The following is a 15986-nucleotide window of genomic DNA, read 5'->3' as shown; positions in this document are numbered from 1 at the left end:
ATAATCATGTTAAAAAAAAAGCAACCGTTGTCACTGCAGTATTAATTTGAGACAGTATGGCGAAAAACTGCAATCTGAGCATTATTTTTGACATGACAAAGACAAGAATGATCATGAGACATTGACTTAGGACAATTAGAAAAAAAAAAATGCAACATTATTGCTAAAATAATGGATGCTTTTCACAAGCCAATTTTGGTTGAGCAAGGATCCATCGCTTTACACCTAAAGTAGCAAAAGCGACGGACGGCCCCAGAGCACTTCTCACATTCAAAACGTCTGCATAGTTTGAACTTTGACAGTCGCAGCCATGACAAACACATTTCATTAAAAGCAATTTTTTTGAATGGTGATAATGGGGGCTAACATGTAAAGCAACGTCAAAAGATGAACCACACAGTAGGAGGAATGTTGCTGCTCACTGTTGGGTTTAGAGAAATGTATCTGATCAAAGAGATGTGAACATGTGGTAAAAAAGCCTGTTCTTTTCTTCTTGTTGTTAAAGTACATGTTTTAACAATGTTGGGACACACAAAAGCATTTTTTTTTTTTGAAACAGACGTAGTGGTTTTCTATTCCTGTTATTGTTTAAAAAAAAAAAAAAAGTTTCGATGTTCCAACAGCCAAAATATTGTATTTACAAAATCCACTAAAAAACAAAATCAAAAAACAACAAACAGGGATGTACTGCATGCATGGTCGAACCACATCTATCAGTTAATGTGCACACACTGCTGAACAAATTTAAAATGGAGTGTTTCAAACTTGTGGCATGCTAAAGCTGTATACATGTCCAAAGATTACGTGTTCTCATCTATATACACATATTAAAAGATCATTAAATCGATAAAGAACAGTTATACTAGTGATCCCCGGTGTTAGGAAAAAGCCATTTTTGTATTAAAAATAAAACAAAAATTCAAAGATTCATTTGCACTAATAGACAAAACATAGCAAAATGTTGAAGTCACTCCACTCACAAAAAAGCTGGTGTCTTTCATTTACACACAATTTGACAACTAATGAAAAACAAAACAATCCTGATATGTATAAAAAAGGTGACAAAGTATTTACAGAAGGATGATCATGTCATAAAAACCAAAATTATAATCCAGAGTCAAAAGCAGAGCCTTAGCAAAATTTGTCTCCTCATCCTATAAATAACACTAATGCCCTTAAGGTTTTTTTTTTCCATTTGTGCTTTCTATAAAAAATAAAAAGGAAGGAAAGAAAGAAAAATCAATTCTTTACAAAAAGTCAAAAAATACCTATATAAAAAGGAATATTACAAAGGAAAAAAGGTCTACCTAACTGCCTATAGGAAAGAGGAGGAGCAGAAATGAGAGGTCTACCACTGGAGACAAATCCAGGTGGATGCCATGGATAACCCCAACAGGGAAATTCAACAACAACAATAGCATTCACCAGGTTTCTTTTATGTCTTCTGGGTGTTGTGTGTCCGGCAAGTGTGTGGCCACTTGCGTCGGTGATGTCAGTGTCTTCTGTTTTTTGGAACTGCAGCAGGGCTTGAAAAGCCGGGGATCAATAATCACCTCTCCAAACCGACCCTTGTAGACAATCCCACAGCACACCTTTTGTCTAAAAAGTTAAAAGGTGAAAAGTTACTTAAACAATGCTTAATCTTTTTTTTCTTTTTGAAAAAGATATCAATTTTTTTTTTCTTCAGTGTAGTCAACGAGTAGCTTGCCTTTTCCAGTAGGAACGGTCCAAGAAGGAGAAGATAGAGGGAGCTGAGCGTCTTTGCTTGGACTCTATGTCTGAGCCATCATCTGACTGGTTGCTGTAACTGGGAGACTGGGCAGGAGACACGCTGGAGGTCGTGCTGTGTGCATCAGAGTCTGCTTAGAAAAAGGGAATATATTAAATATTATCATATTTACATTTGTTTGGTAAGGTTCTGTTGAATTCTAAATATTTTAAGACAGTAATTTAACCGATCACTTATTTAGCAGAAAGTTAGCCACCACTTCTAAAACTGATCCAAACTTTTACACTTCATGGTTCAATGACTGTTTTTGACACCAAATCATCACTTTTTGGATTTTAGAGGAATGAATTTGCCTTTTTTGTCCTACTACACAGTCACATATGATTATATTATTATTAGTTTTTAAATAAAATTTGATCAGTGAATGACATTTATCCAGCACCCAAATTGCCAATTAATTCTAATTAACTTTCAGCCCTGAGATGAGCCTGAAGCTAAACAGCGTGCCCTAACCCAAACAGCCACCAGATGATGCTAGCAGTTGCTTTTAATTAGTCAGAGAAGACAAACATAACAAACCCAAGACTGATGGACAGTGAGAATGAGCTGCAGCTAAAGTGTTTAAAATCAGTTGTTTGAGGGCTAAGAAAAATGTATTCTGCATCTGTCAAGATTACTAAGAATAGATCACGATTTAATGTTTTTAAAATGACTCACTCTGTCTCTTGAACTTGTGCAGCTTCTTTAGCTTGCTTTTCTTCTTCCCATCTCCATTTTTTATCTTCTTGGGTTTTGTCACCTTAAAGCCTGGACCTGCTCTTGCATCCACCACCTGAATTAGGTTAGACACAACAAGTCAGCAGTCCATTGAATGGGACAAATATGCACTAACAGTACCAATAAATGGATATAACTTACATGGTTCCAATTTTTCTTGGAGCCAAGAGGCAGCTTTTTCCACCTTTTCACCAGTAAGACACAGGCGTTGCAGATGTCTCCAACACGATCCTCAGAGAGCCTTTAAAGAAAAAGAAAAAAAAAAAAAAAATTATATATATATATACACACACACATTTAAAAAAAAAAAAATACATGAGTCATTAATAAAGTATGCAAAAAAAAACAAAACTAAAAAAACGAATGCACAGATAATTCAATATGAATAAATGCGAGCTCTTACCCAAAACACAGCCTGAATGTCTCCTCATATCGACTGCTGTCTGTGAATCGAGAACTGGAGGACTTGGTCTTGCAGATGCAACAGCCTTCGTTACTCCTGTAGATCTTTGACTTGTGAAAGCCAAACATAGTCTATTTCTTGGTCGGTGTTAGGGTTAAAATCCTGAAAACGGAAGGAGGAATAAAAATATCAGCACACGATCGGTAATTGTCCCAGTCCCACCTTTTCTAAGCACCGTGGATGTCTGCAGACAGTTGTGCTTTCTACTGCTAAAAGGGGGCGGTCCCTACACGCGCACACATACAGATTTAAGAAAACCCGTCCACAACCTCACAATTATAACAAATCCTGCAAGAAATCACCTTTTTTTTTTTTTAACTAATCGAAACATAAAACTAATAATGCGCAAACATCTGAAAATGCCCAACTACATTTGGCTAAAGCCGTAACCGTTGAGGAATTTAAAGTCAAGTCACGGGAACACCAAAACACCAAAAAACAACAAAAACAAGACAGCACGAACACTAAACGCACGCTATATCGCCATGTTATCGATCGTCTTATCACATAAAGAAGATCTGAGGATCATCCACGCGGATGCGGGTCCGAGTCTGGATCTTAAACTTTCAAACGCAGCTCGGTTAACGTGGGGACGTCACACGAGCAGCGTTTTACACTCGGTAGCAGGCATTAATACCACTTTTCTAAACATCACTGCATGGATTATATATTTTACTATCTAGCAAACGTTAACAAAGTGAGATTGCGAGCGATTACACGTTGTTTATCAGGAGATTGGTGTGCGCTGGGAATCCGAAACAAAAAGCGGGCTGTAAGCGGCGCTTTCTGAAGTGAACAAACAAAAAGCTACCGTGCTATTCGTTAAAATGCGCATCTCTAAATAAGTCATACTTATCAACTCAGTGCATTTAGTGAATGTCACTGAAATTTTAACAAAATGCAAAAAGTTGCAACGAACACATCCTTCCCTTTAAATTCAAACTTTTGCCCGCTAGAGCGCCAAATATGGTTCATTGTTGTTAGCCCTTAGCATTCCAGCTAGCTTACTTCGCTACCAGCACCACGCCACGCTCTCGTTCACTTCCACGTTATCCCCATTGTCGAGACTGTTAGTCTTAAACGTTTGGCGCGTGACATATGGAAAAGCACACGTCAGGTCACCACTGCACCACATTACGGCTACTCTTCACGTACATAACGAATAAATAAAATCTCATAAATGTAATATCAGTAGAAGAGACATAAGACTGCACTTACCGAACAAAAACTTTGAATCTTCGCCGTTCCTTTCCCGCACTGCGCATGCTCTTACTACAACTGCATACAGCTGGTCATTAGAATACATTTGCATAAAAAACCGGAATGAAAACGCAGAGCTTACATGACCATATAAGGCGTGCAGCCGTTGGGTTTGAACCCGATTCCAACCAATCGCTGACCCCTTCGCGTACTCGCCAGAAGACATGAATTCTGGGAAGCGTAGTGAACAAGCGAGGCGTTGTGCCGTTGTTAGATGTGAACGGACTGTCTTGAAACTCAAAATCCCATAAGGCACATGGCCGAAGCCTTTAAAGAAAAACACCTCTTTGATATGGCGCGAAAGAGTTTGTTTACATTTTCTCAGCCGAGAAAAGGCATTCAGCGGAAATATGAATGCACAACAGCCATTTAAAAGCTATCAAATCACGACTGCAGGACCTACAAAGCTCATTCATCTAAATTATACATCTAAATATGCATTTAAGCTTCCCTTTATTGCACATTTTAGTTAGCGTAAGTACTTTACTTGAATTCAGGGCACTAAATAAATTTATTATAATTAATAAATATACTATTATCACTATTTTATTAATCAACAATTCTGTTAAATGTACCGTTTTATTTAAAAAAAAATCTAATTTCTAAAGCCCAAATTCATATATTTAAGTTTCTCTCTAGCAGCTTGTATAACTCCAGAGCTCCTGGAGCAAATAATATAAATGTGTTAATGAAAAACAAAATCACCCATTTGAATGCATTACAGATGCTTTATTCTTAATATATTTTTACACTGTACACTGCTGCTCACTTAGTAAACACTACATTACACCGCTATATCAATAAATGTACAACTGTATTGGAAAACAAAAATATATATCTCCCAAGATGCTTGTGTGTCGGGTCGTACACAGATGGGTACAACACAGTCATTCCAGACGTTGTTGGCACAGGTAAGAAGTCCATCACATACCAAGTCTCTTATTCTGCACAGTAAAGTGAAATGTCTATAACGGAGGAGGGCCTGGGACCATCTCAAGACGCCCTGATATGGAGTTTACAGGGAGTTTAATTTCTCTCGTGGATATTGCATAGCAAGAAAACATGATACGAAGGAATAAAAATAAAAATCAGGAGACGACGGGGAGGGGGGGAAGCAGTCCTTTTTGCTCCTCACATGGGAAGCAGGAGATCATTCCCATCACAGGAAGCCTACTCAGATAATCACAGTTTTTTATGTTTGCAGAAGACAGCAAATGTAGTGTAAGAGCTGTAATGATGGCAGGAGAAAGGGGCTGGTTGGAGGTGTTAGCATGAAGGTTGTAGTTGTGATCCAGGTCGCACAAAAAGCAGGGTCGAGCATCTCTTGGAGAACTTTGGGGTTACTTTTCTTAATCGCTGAATACAGGCTTAAAACCACACATACACACACACACAACAGGGATCTTCATCTCTGCTGAAGGTGCTCCTTGTGAAAGATTTTGCATACTTGTACTTCTATCAGGGAAAGGCCTGAATGTAACAGCCCACGTGGTGAATCACCTAACTCTACAAACTTCCCTGTCATACACACACTTACAAAGCATACATCCACATCATTTGCTCTAAGCTCTGCGTTATGACATTGAACTCGGAGTTGATAACAGAGCAAGCAACTTAACCAATTTAACAAAATAATACTGTTTTTTTCCCCCTCTGAAAATATATTAACAGTTTTGATCCCCCGCTTTCCCTTAAATATAGCCGTCGCCAGCAGTTCACGATAACGGTGAAAATATTCAGTTTTCAGTAAAACATTATAGCACAAGTAGGTCAATAATGTGTAAATCATGGTTCGTAATAGAAAACATATTTTTAAACATCTAATGGCAACATCGTCAAGGATAAAAATAACAACATATCTGGAAAGGCTCATTGCACTTAATATATGGCAAATGTTAACAGTAGCTTTAATATAAGCCAGAAAGTCTCCTTTGTTCAAGCCTGTTCCTGCATATAAAAGGTTCAGTTATTCTTTTTAGTGGTCCCCAGTGATCGTCCTGGTCAAGTCCAGTGGGTGGGAAACTGGTTTGGCTTTAGATGCCGACACCTTTGACGAGTGAAGCCTCCAGGGTGATGTTGAACTCCTGCAGAGTCTGCAGTACTCTGATCAGAGCGTTTACCAGCGAGCGGTCCTTAATCAGTGCAGTGTCCTCATACATCTGAGAAGTGATTGGACAATCTGCGAGCAGAGCGATCCAGTGATGGAGCAAATGGTCCCTGACAAAAGATGACACATGTGGAGTTAACAGAGCAGCTTAACACGTGATGCAGTTTTCCAATAAAAATCATAAGCTGTGGTGGAATAAAAGTGAACTACATTACACTATGCTTAAAACCTCTACCAAAGCTGTCAAATCCTTTCACTTGAGATGCTGAAATAAGCCTAGTTTTTGTATTCTACTGTAAACTTGTTGGGAATTATGTTCTTTCAGTTCAAAGTCTGATCAAGTGTCACAGCACAGAATCATAGAAAAAGGGTAAAAACACAGCTGTACATCTGCAGAGGACTGAAAACTCGTACATAATAAACTCTTAACAGAGAGGAAGCTCTAGAGAAAACTATTCAAATGAAGGATGCTTCAAGGATTCTCAAAGCAGAGACCATTTGCACTTCAGTCCATGCAGGCTGAGACATCAGTGTATCAGCAAAGACTGTTTTATATCTCATAAGCTTCACTAAGAAGTTTTACTGCATCCACTCTGAACACTCAACTTTCTTTTTGTCCACAACAATATTAACAGTGTTCTAAATGTTTATTGAGTCTTTTATTTAGTTTATGGACTTTTTCATCTCATCTTTTGTGCGGATGTTTTCTTTTAACGCTTATACACGCTAACAAGCCAAACTAACATAACCTCTCCAATTTTGGCACAGTCACATGTCGATGGGCCCAATTACTCTTATTAATGAATGTGTATTATCTCTTTTTAGATGAAATATTAGCAGCATATGTGGTCCTTCCTACCTTGCACCCAGACAGACGAGCATTTGGAACTTCCCGTCCTTGCCGATGTTTCTGGGAGCGTTGTTGATGGCGCGCATGAAGCGGCAGAAGTGGCGCACTCTGGTTTGCCAGTTTTCATCCGGGGTCACCTCACGCTGCTCAGCACTTTCAAAGTAAACTTGTGCCTTTTCTGTATTTTTTTTTGTAAAACAAAGAAGACCACTCAGTTAACAGTTTTTAACAGTATTTAAAACACACTAAACCTGGAAGGAAACAGCAAAACATTGGTCTACTTTAACAAGAAAAAAAATGTGAGGCATCTTTGAAATTAAAGCATTTTTCAATAGAGAAACAATCGATCAACATCAACAGACATTTCCAAAGTACTCGTACACCACAAAATACTTTGCAGATTACTGCAGTTGGTTGTTGTTCTTTATTGGGACACAGGCTTTTTACCGTTTGACATTCAGTTATGCAGGATGCAAGTACAAGCTTGAGTCCTTACCCAAAAAGTCCCAGATGAAGACATTTTTAAAGAGTCGCGGTGATTTGAAACCGTGCTGGAAAACTTGCTCCAGAGCCCAGACGAGGCCGTACTCCCCACAGAGCAGGAGGGTCAGGCTGCCTCTCTGTGGAGAGCAAAAATACATGCATGCATTTAGAGCTCATTTCAAGTTGCCTCAAAATAGCTGACTGTTTCCCTGAAAATGCCAATTTAATGGATCAGCTATCCCATTAAAATGCCAAACCACCTTCCAAATATGTTGCAGGAACACACAATGGAAAGGATCATTACTCCACAGCTTTCTCTGTGGTCATATTTAAATGAATGAGAACTCCAAAACATTTAAATCATCATTAAACTAAGAGACCATACACACACAGTATAGTAGGACACACGGGAGAATACAAAGCAGACTTCAACGTTATTGTTCTGTTGGGGTGTTAAGGAGGTAGAGCAAAAGTGAAGGGGAATTCCCAGTAAAAAATCCTTTGAAACTATAATGAATGACTTTTAAAGCCTGTAATCAGCAGCTAAGTTACAACACACTTTAAAAATCTTCAATTGCAGTTCTCCTTCTCCACCTGCCCGACTATGTAATAATTATCAGCATTCAAGTTCTATTTTAGTTCCTCCAGAAGAGGAAAATTAACAGACAGCACTCTAGGTCAAAATAATAATAATAACAAGCTAAATAAGATCATTAAAAAACAGCACAAATCCCTCTTTGTTATATTTGAACTATAATACAGGCAGAACAGTTACTGAGGGGGGCTGGGGCCACCGGAGCAGGCGGCTGCTTTTTTCCCCCATTTGTGATGAATAATAGAAGTACATGTTTGGGCCTGTCTAGACTGCAGTCTCTCACCTCCTTCTCTGGTTTGTGGAAGTGCTTTACAATCCCATTGATGGCCTCTCCCACTCCCTCCTGGATCTGACCTGTGTTTAGCTCTGAATGAAAGAAAGAAAAAAAAAGTTCAACAAAGATACTCAGAGACAACACAAGCAGACACATGAAGGTAACTCCCAATCCAGGTTTAAAACAATTTGTCGTTGTGTTTTCTCGTTCAGGCGTTTTTGGGCCTTTTTTTTTTTTTAAGGCAAGATTTTAATCATTAGCAGGTGAGGAACAGTTAAATCCCACATCAAAGGGTTTTTTTTTGTTCTTTGTAGAACAAAAAGCTCTACAAACTTACTTGGTTTGCTGTTTGGCGAGATGGTAACAAATCTCCTCATCATTCCCGGGGACTGCTGCATGGGAGGTGTGCGGCACATCCGTTCATCGTTCTCCGAGCTGGGGGTCATCAGCTCTCCCACCAGGATCCTCTCCAGGCTGCCGTCATCCACACCCTTCCCCAACCAGCGGCCGCACGGAAACCTGCGAGATGAGCACGCAGAGTCAATTTTTTGACAACCAACTGGACAAATCGATATCGGGTTCATTTTTCCACCAGGCGGTAATGCTTACTTGTAAGTGTGCCCCGTGATCTCGTTGCGGACCACAACACACTCCACCAGCCACTTCGCATAGAGCCCTGTGTTATCATGACCCATCTGCACTGTGGTGAGTTTGCCCAGGTTCTGGCACTGAGACAGAAGGACCCAGATTAATGTCAAACACCCAAAAATCACATTTAGACTACAGAGTTTCTAAGATAAGATACAGTCTTTTTTCCAGAAGACATGAAATTCCTGTGTTAGAGAAGCCAGAACATTAAATAGAATATATATCAAAACGCTTTCAATAATCCAAAATAACTCAATGATACACACTTTGTTAGCTACACCTGTAGAACTTCTTGTTAATGCAAATATCCAAGTATCACATGGCAGCAGCTGCTCAATGCTTTCAGGCAAGTAAACATGGTCAAGATGACCTGCTAAAGTTAAAACTGAGCATATCAGAAACTGATCAACTAGATAAGTTGTTCTTAAACAACCTAAGGTTTAGAGCCTAAAAGAGAGACTACTGAGTGAGCACCAGTTCTGTGGGTGAAAAAGCCTTGTTGACCCCAGAGGTCAGAGGAGAATGGCCGGACGGATTTGAGGTGAGAAGGAGGAATTAATAAGTCATATAGTGATATTTTTACAACAAAGGTATGCAGACGAGTGATTTTTGGATGTACAACATGTCGAACTGTGAAACAGATGGGCTGCAGCAGCAGAAGACAACAAAAGAATGGAAAAATGTTGCCTGGTCTGACGAGTCTTTTGCTGCAATATTCAAACGGTAGGGTCAGAATTCGACATGAGCAACATGAAAGCATGGATCCATCCAAACTTGTATCAGTGGTTCAAGCTGCTGGCGGTGGTATAATAGTTAGAAGGATATTTTCTCGGGATATCTCGACCCCGATACCAAGTGTGTACAGTGATCCCTCACTATAACACTGTTCAACGCCTCGCCGTTTGGCAGATTTGTTTTTTGTGTGTGCAATTTGCATGCTTTTTGATTTTTTACAGCGCATTTTTAATCAGTCTCCTCCGTGCCGTGTCTCCTTTACAGTACAGAATGCGTTCAGCTTGTCAAATTTACATAAATCTTTGATCGCTAGCAGTGTTACTCTGAAGTGCTGTACTGTATGTTTGTAAGTGTTCTCCCCAACATACACAACAATGTCAATGAAACGTTTTGCACCGTCAAAGGCACCTGCGGTAGTGAGGGGTTTTACAGCCGTAAAACATCTATAATAATTTTAAAAAATAAAGTTGGCTACTTCACAGATTTCACCTATCGCGGGTTATTTTTAGAACGTAACTCCCGCAATAAACGAGGGACCACTGTGTTGTAAAATGCACTTGAACTGACTACTCAAACGGCCTCCACAGTCACCAGATCTCAATCAAATATGGGATGTGGTGGAACGAGAGATTCACATCAGAGATGTGCAGCTGACTAATCCGCAGCAACCGTGTGATGCTATCATGTCATAATGGAGGAAAATCTCTGAGGAATGTTTTTACCACCTTGTTGAATTTATACCATGAAGATTAAAGACAGTCTTGCAGACAAAAGGGCGTTCGACTAGTACTAGGCAAGGTGTGACTACGATACAGGAGGTTAAGAAGTAAAATTCTAAATAAAAAAGCTGAATATAATACAATAAAGTAAATAAGCTTAAAAATATAAATAAAGAAAGAATAAAAATCGCTTGCTAAATATAATAAAAACAAGCACAGCAAATGTCAGGTGGCATTAAAGTGACTGAGTATACAGAGAGTTTAAAGTGCAGGGTTGAAATATAGCTAACGAGATGAGAGAGCAGATAATTCTTTGCTAGAAAAACGTGTTGCATGTGAAGAGTTATTGCACGAGGTATGAAATATTTCCTGTGGCTATCTTTATTGAAGTGGAGCTGAACAACTCTGTGTTTACATCTCTGGCTTCTTTGCACAGTTGGAGGAGAAACGTTTGAAACAAAACACCATTTCACCAAAACAGTGTGGCAGAGAAAACAATGACGGCAGTCAAATTGTTACCTGTGCAACTCATCCAGCAGCACAACTGATTCATTTTAGCATGAAGTGCTGTGAAACTGGACATTTTTCCTAGAGTAAGCAATTTAAATCAGAAGTCTCAGAGTTTGTGTGCCCAGGGGTCTTTCATCAGGGAGAGTTTCTAGGGACTCATCATTGTAATCCAGGTAAAGCTGGTTTGCTTTTGAGTTACATGCTTGCTGCCAATTACTCAGGCTACACAGCACTTAGAACAGTTTGGGAGAAATGACATTTGTTGAGTTATTTATGACAGATGATCAGCTTCTACTAGAGAGAGCAATAACTGTTTTATTAGTGCAAACGGTTCACATTTATATACATGCACTTTTTAATGATAGACCACTGTTTTATTATAAGTGGATTACTTTGTGGACCCTTCAGCTATTGCTTGCAGATATCAGCCGATATCAAGTCCCTGGGGTCCAAATTTGATAAACATTGATTTAGATAATATGGTTAGTAACAGAGTTATATTTCTTTCCATCTGTGCTGTTTTCTTCCCTAATTGCAACACTTACTTTTTTGCAAATTTACTTACTATATTATCCAATTAAGAACCCAGTTGTAATGCAGTGGAATTAGCCTTTATATGAGAATTAATACCAACCTCAAAAGTAATCTCCAGAGTATTTCTGGGGACCTGCAGGACTCCGGTCTCCGCCAGCTCACCAGAAACACACACCCAAGGGTTGGCTGTGAACATGGAGCCACCCAACTTCTTACTCGGAACAACCACCACGTGGTAGGGGATCACTGAGAGACAGAGGGAAAACAAAGGTTACACAATGAACTGAAATCCATAAAAGCTGGTTGTTCATGGAGTGCAGGGTCAGGCTCACTGATGGTTGTGAAGACGTTGGTGAAACAGAAGTAATCCACAGCATTAAAGGACAGGAGGTGGTAAAGAAATTGCTCCTTCTCATCGTCACAGCGCAGGAAGGCGTAGCGCTTGTATAGCTTCCTAAAAAGAAGAAGATTGTTAGAGAAATGAAATTATTCCGCTATGATTACAATTAAAAGATAATAATGCCTTGGTATATACAAGAAGCACAAGACATGATCATTTTTGTGGTAAATGGATGACAAAGTGCACACTGTTTAGCATTAGGTGAAATAAATACCACTGTAAGGTCAATAAAAAGGCAGACAGAAATCCCCTGACCCACTTTAGTACTCAGATATCAATTATGAAGAAAACTGTGAATTATTTATGTAGAGAGGAACTATAGCATGATGCTCTGAAATTTCAAGAGACTTAATGCATTATAAATGGTTAGATCACATCTTCATTTCATATGACACAGACATTGCTTCACAAAACAAAGAAAGAAGGTCAGATGAGCACACACAGCAGGAAGAAAAACAAATCCAAAGACCTTTAATCTGCATCAGCGTGACTTATTGCAGTTGTTCTGACAAATAGTGACCCTGCGATAAATGGAAGCACATATAAACTCTGCTGTTTGTGTCCTTTTGCTCACTTTGTAAGCTCGTGATCTGAAAGCAGCTGCTTCAGGTGTCTGGAAAGGAGCTTCTTCTCCATAGAGAGGCGAACCCAGGCTCGGGCCTTGCCCACATCTGTCTTAATCTCACTTATGTTCTGAATGTGCCTGCAAATAAAAAATAACAACAGATTTAGAGATTACAGGGAGGAAGAACTGATGCTAGTTATCAGACATAGAAAAATTAGATTCCTGCAGTGTCACAGAAGTGCAAGGACAGACAATACTTCAACATCTATATCTATTCCAGTCAACAATTCCAGTCAATTTTATTCATATAGAACCAAATCACAACAGAAGTCTCTTCAAGGTGCTTTATATTGTAAGATAAATACCTTACAATAATACAGAGAAAGCCCCAACCATCAAACAATCCCAATGAACAAGCACTTTGAGGACAGTGGGAAGAAAGAACTCCCTTTTAACAGGAAAAAACCTCCAGCAGAACCAGGCACAGGGAAGGGCAGCCATCTGCCGTGACAGGTTTGGAGTGAGAGGATGAAGAGAGCCAGAGATGAATAATAATTCATGATTAAATGCAGAGAGGTGTGTAAGCACATTAAGAGTGAAGAAGAACTAAAAGTCTGATATCTGACATGAATATATCTTGTTTGCTCTCAGTGGAACAACCAAGGTGATATGAATGGATTTATACAGGTGAACACACAAGTGTGTTGTCTAAATTTAACTGTGTAAACTTAAATTAATTTCCGCCAATCTGGAAACCAAGCTGCCATCGCCTGATGATTTACTGTCTGGGGGCAATGGACAAATGTTTCCAGGCTCCTGGTGTAGCTAAATATTTTCTGGATAAGAGATACTTTATACCAGGCCGAAGACCTCCTGCTCAGTCCACTCATGTTTCCAGTCATTTCTTTATATGAAAACCTTTTTTTTAAGTGAATAGAAAGCTAAATAGCTAATAGCATTTTTAGAAATGCACTCTTGCTCTCTGTACAGACCATTTGATTGTATGTAGCCAAAGTTCACACTCACGTAGTTGTTGCAGATTTATATGCAGAATCTTCTTAAAGAGAATCAGATTTAACAATTCAACTCAAAGAAAGAAGCAAAAATAAACAAATGTTGACATTTAAAAAGCTTCAGCACCCTAAAAGAATATTAAACTATCAACATTGTAAGAAACTGACAAATGAAAAGGCTGTATTAATTAAATAAAAAAATACAAATTTCAGCATTGCCTGCCCCAGTCTGACAGATAATTAAATACAAAGTGTCCTGAGATGCTGTGACCTGGCTCTGTGTAAATAAAACTGTAACTGATGTTGTTACACACAGACCGAAGTCTGTCTCTGTTCGCCCCATGTGATGTTTCCGCCGTGGCCGTCTCGCCCCCGTGCCATCGCTCCGAGCCACTATCACGTCTCTGACGTCCAGACACATTTCCTTCCACTCCACCTGTGCCATACACGCTTCTTCTCCACCTTCCATCCCCCTCCCCGTCTCCACCCTCCACGCCCAATCACGTCAAGTAACCCAGTTTTCTGTGCTCGTTATCGCCATAGCAACAGTGGGAAACACCTACTACATGAAATGTTATTATTAACGCACTGCAACACACGCGAAGCTTTAAAAATGTGAGATTAACTCCCTGTTAGGATTAAAGGAAGTATTATGATGGTGGTTGCGTCTTTGCCACCGTGTCTGTGCCGTCAGACGTTTACGTGAATGCGGAGGAGGGTCCGTCCACCAGTGCGGAGTCGAGCTGCATGTTTGTGCCCCAAGTTGACCCCTCCTCTCCTTTCCACTCAGTCAGACTGGCGGGGGGTCTGGTAATTAGGCTGGAAGTAACACGCTGTTACACATACACACACTTACGCTGTGTTGTCTTCAAACAACGCAACCCCAGACTCCTCAACCCTGGCTGGTTATGGTGGGTAAACATGACGAAAGTGATGCAGACACACACATACACGCATGTTGAAGCATGTAGATATAAAGCTGTCGATGATGTTAAAACTCTTGGTTTTTAAAAATAATAGACCGGATGACAACATTTTGATCAAATTGGGGCAACAAGGCTGGCCTGAGGGTCTGGGATGGTGATCATGTGAGGGTTTTTCTGTATGTCGTGTCCTCTCTCCATCTATGCAGTCGCGTATCTCACAGGCTCCACAAAGGTGAAACTGCTTTTTGTATAGCACGACTACTACAGACAAAATACTCACCTTTATGCCTTTTTTGTTTTTAATATGAGAGTCTACACATGTATATATGAACTGTATAATTATGTGGGATGTATATTTATAGGTTATTTTATTTAATTTTGTCCTTTATTTGATTTTTTCTGTACTGCCTTTTTCTGGACCTTTGCAATCCTGGATTTTTCTAACAGCTTACAAATTATCTTTATTTTGTTATTATTATTATTATTATTATTATTATTATTATTATTATTATTATTATTAACTAAAACATACAGTTATAATATGCATAGCAGAGGTGGATCTGGATGTTCAGTGCAGTGGTAGGGATTAAAAAATAAATAAATAAATAAATTCCGATTAGCAAAATAACATCACAGCATTTAAGCAGAATTACTTCATGCTTTTGTTTATATCATAAAACTCATAAGAAAATCCTTCTCTAAATATAGATGCTATTATATTAAACTAATGGTATTCTTGCAAATACTGCTGGTTTTATAGTATTTTGTTTGGAGAGACTATAGTAATAATGTAACCCACAGTGAAATCCGCAAGTTTTATGTGTGTGTTATTTCAGGATATTGGAATTTTGGACGCATGAGGATACACAGGATCAGCCCAGATTATTATTAAAGGGATATAATAACAATATTGTGTTCAATGGTCTACCACAGGGGGGCAGTATTAGTCTAAAATACATTGGTCTGAAGGTGCCCATTTCCAGAACATCTTTGAGTACTTTTGAGTATGAAATGATTTCATTCCTCTTTTATTCCTTCGCTGAGGTGCACATTTCTGCAGATGCCTCACCTCATGTCCTGGATCAGGGAGATTTTCAGGGGAGGCATAACCGATCCGCCGCCGTCAGATTTACGTCTCTCGGTGTCATGAATGAACCCTGGAGTAAACGAAAGAAGCGTAACTGAAGCAGAAGCCATCGGTTTGTTAAATGACTGTGATCATCAGCTGAAAGGATTTTTGTTCTTACCTGGAGGCCCTAAACTACCTGGAGTTGCATTTTTCTTCTCTTTGCTGTCCTGGTAGTGCAGCAGGTGGGACCACAAGGCAGATTTACCCTTAAAAGAAAGAGAGAAAACCGGCATTAGTGCTACACTTCCCCCGAGAGCACTGCATGTTAA

The 15986-nt window shown here is 39.3% G+C and overlaps 2 protein-coding genes across 6 annotated transcripts in view; both read right to left on the bottom strand.

Moving 5' to 3' along the window:
• Positions 1-581: 581 nt before the first annotated feature.
• Positions 582-4327, bottom strand: sinhcafl (SIN3-HDAC complex associated factor, like). Its single transcript, XM_006780177.3, has 6 exons — positions 4188-4327; positions 2910-3071; positions 2648-2747; positions 2447-2561; positions 1709-1859; positions 582-1599 (listed from the first exon to the last, which is right to left on the bottom strand). Exons 2-6 carry the CDS (start codon positions 3035-3037, stop codon positions 1422-1424), a joined length of 672 nt encoding a protein of 223 aa, XP_006780240.1. The 5' UTR covers positions 3038-3071; positions 4188-4327; the 3' UTR covers positions 582-1421.
• Positions 4328-4943: 616 nt separating this feature from the next.
• Positions 4944-15986, bottom strand: part of dennd5a (DENN/MADD domain containing 5A) — a 34925-nt gene continuing 23882 nt past the window's right edge. For all 5 annotated transcript variants that reach the window (XM_087839339.1, XM_087839343.1, XM_035911311.2 and 2 more), the window contains 11 exons: positions 15836-15923; positions 15658-15745; positions 12659-12787; positions 12017-12138; positions 11785-11930; positions 9148-9266; positions 8876-9057; positions 8548-8630; positions 7683-7806; positions 7196-7364; positions 4944-6446 (listed from right to left, as the gene is read on the bottom strand). In XM_087839339.1, the coding sequence (XP_087695465.1) occupies positions 6263-6446; positions 7196-7364; positions 7683-7806; positions 8548-8630; positions 8876-9057; positions 9148-9266; positions 11785-11930; positions 12017-12138; positions 12659-12787; positions 15658-15745; positions 15836-15923 (1434 nt within the window). In that variant the 3' untranslated portion in view covers positions 4944-6262. The remainder of the gene's footprint in view (positions 6447-7195; positions 7365-7682; positions 7807-8547; positions 8631-8875; positions 9058-9147; positions 9267-11784; positions 11931-12016; positions 12139-12658; positions 12788-15657; positions 15746-15835; positions 15924-15986) is intronic.

The sequence above is a fragment of the Neolamprologus brichardi genome, chromosome 1 (assembly GCF_056152115.1).
Source record: "Neolamprologus brichardi isolate AB-2024 chromosome 1, ASM5615211v1, whole genome shotgun sequence".
NCBI lineage: Eukaryota > Metazoa > Chordata > Actinopteri > Cichliformes > Cichlidae > Neolamprologus > Neolamprologus brichardi.
Note: the sequence above shows the minus strand (reverse complement) of the source record. Positions and strands in the feature narration are given on the sequence as shown.

What these genes read in the sequence shown, in the direction of transcription:
- sinhcafl (XM_006780177.3), bottom strand. Translation starts at nt 3,037, where the DNA reads ATGTTTGGCTTTCACAAGTCAAAGATCTACAGGAGTAACGAAGGCTGT. An exon ending in CCAAGAAAAATTGGAACCAT is followed by an intron (nt 2,562 to 2,647) that starts GTAAGTTATATC and finishes AACCTAATTCAG; the next exon opens with GTGGTGGATGCAAGAGCAGG. An exon ending in GCACAAGTTCAAGAGACAGA is followed by an intron (nt 1,860 to 2,446) that starts GTGAGTCATTTT and finishes TTTTCTAAGCAG; the next exon opens with ACTCTGATGCACACAGCACG.